Below are 6,244 nucleotides of genomic sequence, written 5' to 3'. Positions count from 1 at the left end.
ATATATATATATATATATATACATATATATATAAAGCTATAAATGACAGAGAAATAGTTTGATGAAATTTCAATAAACAACAAGAAAATTCAAATATCATGACAAATTGTTTCATAACTTAAAAACATGTAAATAATTTGTATCATCATACTTAATAATAAATAAATTACTTACATATCTGCATTAATAAAAGATGCAAAAAAAACTTTCAAAATAATGCAGAATTTAAGCTACATCCTCATGTGAAAGAAAGTCTTTGTTTTCTCTTGTAGCATACTATATATTCTATGTTTTGTAGAATGATATATCAAGGAGCTTATTTTTTATAAGCACTACCGGATTATTTGAATCCATATAATATGACTTAAATATATGTGTTTGTGTGTGTGTATGTATGTATGTGCCCACACACCACAAACACACAACAGGCACCATAGATACCAGCTCCAACTACAGTATAAAACACCTCTTCACATCTGTTCAGTCTTTCTCTTCATCTAATGCCAAAACTAACACACTGGTGCTCCTTTTAGATGTTTGAGTTTCACTAGAACCAAGGAGATTAAGGCAAACATACTCCAGTCTGTTAATGAGAATTAGATTTACACAGGTTGGAGACATGTGTCTATATAAATGGAATTAACTCATGCAGCTTCTTGAGTAAATTTGGTACTTGGATTCTCATTACAAGTATGTTGTTATGGTTGTAACCATTGAAGACAAGAGTTCCACCAATGTCAGTCCTTGTTCTACTAAATCATGGCTAAAACTATGCACAGAAATTACTGGAAAGCTGTACACTATTGCATAAAAGTGTGTGTGCACATGTGTTTGCTGATACAGTCAGGTGATAAAAAAAAAACGACCTAGTTCTTGCAGTAGCGTTTAGTCATTAGTTTGAGGTTGATGATTAACTGTGTGGCTACCATACAGGTTGAATTTTTCAGACTAACATTGGTTTCAAATTTTGGTGCAAGGCTAGCAAGGTCAAGGGCTGGGGTAAGTCAATTACATCAACACCAGTACTCAACTGGTACTTACTTTATCGACCCTGAAAAGATGGAAGGCAAAATCAACCTCTGTGGAATTTGAACTCAGAACCTAAAGATGAACAAAATGCTACCATGTACTTTGCTTGGCATGCTAAAGATTCTGCCACCTCAGCCAAAAGAGGTAGGTCAACTTCTGCACCAAAACAACTTTAGAAAGCCAAAAATTCCATGTGAAATGCAGAAGGTTTGGGAAAGATAATGACTATGCCAGAGTGTTTATATAATGTACTACATTAAAGGCAGCAAGCTGGAAGAAACGTTAGCATGCTGGGCGAAATGCTTAGCAGTATTTTGTCTGGCTTTATGCTCTGAGTTCAAATTCCGCCAAGGTCAACTTTGCCTTTCGTCCTTTAGGGGTCGATAAATTAAATACCAGTTGTGTACTGGAGTCAATCTAATTGACTGACCCCACACCTCACCACAAATTTCGGGCCTTGTGCCTAGAGTAGATTATGTATTACATTAACTTGTATGCTAGAAAATATGGTACTCTGAGTTTCTTGGCAGTGTGTTGGTATGTTCCAGCAACAAAGAGCAAATATACACAAATATGAAACTCAGATTAACATAAAAAAAGTGAATTACCAATTTCAAACAAATAGGTGAACTCAATTGCTTATATTGTGCCTGATACTGCATGTGTTTATGTGTATGTGTGTATACACACTTTCATTTCTGTACCACTGCTTTATAACTTATATATACATATTCTTGCTGGGTAGGTTTGTTTGTAACAAAATGAATGAATGTTGGAAATGTATAGATATGTGTGAAATAGAAATATAGAGGAAAAGAAAGGACAGACATTGAATAGATAATTAAAGGAAAAATAAGTTGTATCAAAGGTCAATATGTATGGGTTAACACACACATGCAAACACGCACTGACATGTGTATGTGTTTGTCTCTGTGGACAGTCAGAATAATCATATGCATGACACGCCATGTATTTTCATGTTTCTATGTGCATGTGCATGCACATACATGTGTGTGTGTGTGTATATATATATGTATATATGTGTGTATATATATATATATGCATATATATATACACACACACACGCATATATTTATATATATATGTGTGCGTACATGTGTATGTATATATATATGTATATGTGTATATATATATATATATGTATATATATGTATATATATATATACACACACACACACACACACATACACATGTATATACATATATACACATATATATAATGGTGGTCTACAGTATTTTCTGTACATACATATACACATACATACGTATGTACATAAATACATACATACATACACACATACATACATACATACATACATACATACATACATACATACACAGACAGACAGAGAAAGAGATTCATGTGTGTTTATATGTCAACAAATATACACTTATGTGAGAGCAATATGATGACCAAGATATATCACCTGTATTGTACACAAATATACACACAAATTTTTTTTTATATATTTATATACACATATAAATATACATGTATGTGTATACACACAAACACGCAAACACACACACAAGCACACACTCACACAAACACACACATACATTTTCACTTATAATATCCCTCTACTCCCTGATTCATTCTATTATGGTTGTATGATAAGATGTTTTTCTAACGACTTCTCTTCACTTTAGGTTCCTCTATTAATAATGCCATAATATTTGTTGCTATTCAAGAATTACTTCCGTTGCCAGATTCCTCAGAGTTGGTCTGACTTAGCGAGATATTCAAACAAAGATCTTTAATTACGACCTTTGTATAAAAGACTCAATTTCTCTCTCATCATCTTGTTTAGAATTATATTTGCTATGAAACTATATTATTATTACAGAATTATTTCAACTCTCTCTTCCTCTCTCTCTCTCTCTCTCTCTCTCTCTCTCTATCTATCTATCTATATATCTATCTGCTTGCTTAACTGTATCACTCCCTTTTCCTTTTTATTCTACAATATCTAACTTTGCTATATATGAGTGTGTGTGTGTGTGCACACGAGTGCGTTTGTATGTATACATTCATGTATATATGTATTTATTTACACATGCACACACACACACACACACACACATGAATATTTATATATATATATATATATGTGTGTATGTGTGTGTGTGTGTGTGTGTGTGTGTGTATGCATGTATGTGTGTGTGTTCATATACAAATATTCTTATACACAACATAGTTATTAATATATGCATATTATTTGTACATATACAATCCTGCGTAAATATGTGCAAGTACTGGCACAGATACAGACAGCATATCGACGGATCAGTTTATCTGTTATTTTTCTTCTAATTATCCATAGAAATGATCTTTCTTTACTACTCTGTTACTCTCATTATTATCATTCCTCTGTAACCACATCTGTTATATAACTGGCACTACTATTCATTAAAAGAAGCTACACTACACCTGCCACTGCTCTATAAATGCAACTACTCTATAGCTCACACTCCACCACTCAGTCATTTCAACAAACATTTACCCCAATTAAAAGTTGTGGGTGCCATGGAAATTACTCCATAATGGTAGTTACAAAATACAGATGCTACACTAAATCAAATATACCATATGTTACACTAAATCAGATAAGTACGGCAGCAGATGTTGTTCTGTATCCAATGCTGTTCTGTAACAGTTGCTCCTCTATAATTGTAGCTACTTTATAACAGTGCTTATTGTATAACTGATAAATTTCCTCTAAAATTATTGCAGACAGTATGGACTTTGGCAAAATAAAGAATAATGATATAAATACAATAACTTCATACTGTGGGTGTTTGAATTTGCTACATAAACACATAATATATATATACCTAACAGAATATACACGTGCATGCAGTACACATACACACACAAGGCGAGCTGGCAGAAACGTTAGTACACCGGGCGAAATGCTTAGCCGTATTTCGTCTGCCGCTACGTTCTGAGTTCAAATTCCGCCGAGGTCGACTTTGCCTTTCATCCTTTCGGGGTCGATTAAATAAGTACCAGTTACGCACTGGGGTCGATATAATCAACTTAATCCGTGTATGTCTGTCCTTGTTTGTCCCCTCTGTGTGTAGCCCCTTGTGGGTAGTAAAGAAATAACACATACACACACAATATACATACATACATACATACATACATACATACATACACACATACATACATACATATATATATATATATATATACAATATGACTCAAACTTGACTCTGTCGGTCATGAATAACTATGTGTGCACCTAAAAGGTTCCCCTCCAGGGTACAAGTTTGGGTGGAAAGTCACCTCACTGGTGAACGCCCAGCCTAGGGTTGTTTTTATGGAAGACCAGCTGTTGCCCATGCATACCCCCTCTCCACACCACAGATGTTATCCAAGGGAAAGACAAAGACCGATACAACTTGGCACCAGTGACATCACAACTCATTCCTACAGCTGAGTGAACTGGAGTAATGTGAAATAAAGTGTCTTGCTCAAGAACACAACACACAGCCCGGTCCGGGAATTGAACTCACAACCTCATGATTGTAAGCTCGATGCTCTAACCACGGAGCCATATATATAGTTCAAAATTACAGAAACCAAAAAATGAAGACAGGTGAGGGAACAACAAGCAGGTGTATGAGTTTGACACTCATGGAAAATGGAAAAGTCTTTGATGCTTTGAGCCTACGGTCTTCGACAGAAAGGACTGAGAGGGTCAAATGGATGGAGAGAGAATGAAAAAAAAAGTGTGTAGGGATTAATGGTTCAACATGATGAAATGAATACATATGTCTGTGTGTGTATATATATGCATATATATATATTTATATATATACACACAAAGGCGGCGAGCTGGCAGAAACGTTAGCACGCCGGGCAAAATGCTTAGCGGTATTTCGTCTGCCGCTACGTTCTGAGTTCAAATTCCGCCGAGGTCGACTTTTCGTTAAGCATGCCATTTGGAAAGCCCATCCGGTCATATTTTGTCCGTGACTGCTTTATATAGTGCACATGTTTCTGAAAATAGCCACCTTAACGTTATGTCAATCTAAAGGCCTGGTTATATGACAAAATGCAGCCAGCACACTTTGTCAGCATTATTGCCAATAATGCTGATGAAGTAGGCCAGCTATATATTGTTATGCCACAGGGCCTTTGGCTCACATGATTTTCTGGTGGCTGGTTTTCTGAATACACGTGTACATTATATATAGCATATTAACCAAGATTGCCCTTTTGATTTTGATATGCCTTCTCCTGCTCTCTTAGTTTCTGAAAGTCTTGTGATTTCCCAGTTGAGCATTTGTAATTTTCCTAGCAATTCATTCAAGCCTCCCTCATTTAGAGTTCTTGTGTTATAAATGCACATATTAATAACATTCTCAGAGTCCTTTCTGTTCATCAAACGATTTCCTTTCAAATTTGGTTGTGTAATTTCATGTCAGGGCATCGCATTTATGTCTGTCTTCCCTTGACACTGACCATAGTGGCCGTGGGTTTCACTTTATGCCCCTTTCTTTTTCACTTCTCCATGATAAAAGGTTAAAGAGTCATTGAAGCTCTATGGTCATACAGATGACCAATTATTACTTAACATTCACATGGGGCTCTGTCAGTCTGACATTTTTATCAACTTTTCTTGTTCTAGGTTATCCACACTGAATAATGAGACTTCCTTGACAGTTTTTCCCTATACAAGCCTAGCAAATCATTGTTGACCAGCTATTGGCATGTTACATACATGTCTGTATGCTGTACTACTGGATCAGTGCTAACAAACCAAGGTCCCTATATTGATTCAATGGGATTTAGTAATGTCATTTAATCTGCAACTTTGGCAGATGCTACAGTTCCAAGAACATGCAACACTTCACACACCTTATATAACACTTAAAGATCGCACACAAAACTTTACCCATAACTCCATCTGTAGTTTATTAAAACCTACAAAGTCAGAATTTCATAGAATACACGGAAAAATCCTAGAAGAAATTGCCAGAATCATAAAAAAATGTTTACACATATGGAACAACATCAACAGAAAGCACATATGTGTATGTATACAAGTTGACATAGTAGAGTTTTAACCATTCAAAAATTAAACTTCTACATCTAAATGCACTCCCCTTTTAAAATGGTACAGAATATGATGCAGAAAATGTGTGGCACCAGCCCGAGAAAGGTTGGGTTTATTGGTGTGTG

The 6,244-nt window shown here is 35.3% G+C and overlaps 1 protein-coding gene across 1 annotated transcript in view; it reads left to right on the top strand.

Moving 5' to 3' along the window:
* LOC106875076 (anaphase-promoting complex subunit 7) overlaps nucleotides 1-2,780 on the top strand; it is a 37,880-nt gene extending 35,100 nt beyond the window's left edge. Inside the window, 1 exon segment of the mRNA XM_014923040.2 lies at nucleotides 2,701-2,780. Coding sequence (XP_014778526.2) covers nucleotides 2,701-2,780 — 80 coding nt within the window.
* The last annotated feature ends 3,464 nt before the right edge of the window (nucleotides 2,781-6,244 follow it).

The sequence above is a fragment of the Octopus bimaculoides genome, chromosome 10 (assembly GCF_001194135.2).
Source record: "Octopus bimaculoides isolate UCB-OBI-ISO-001 chromosome 10, ASM119413v2, whole genome shotgun sequence".
Lineage (NCBI taxonomy): Eukaryota > Metazoa > Mollusca > Cephalopoda > Octopoda > Octopodidae > Octopus > Octopus bimaculoides.
Note: the sequence above shows the minus strand (reverse complement) of the source record. Positions and strands in the feature narration are given on the sequence as shown.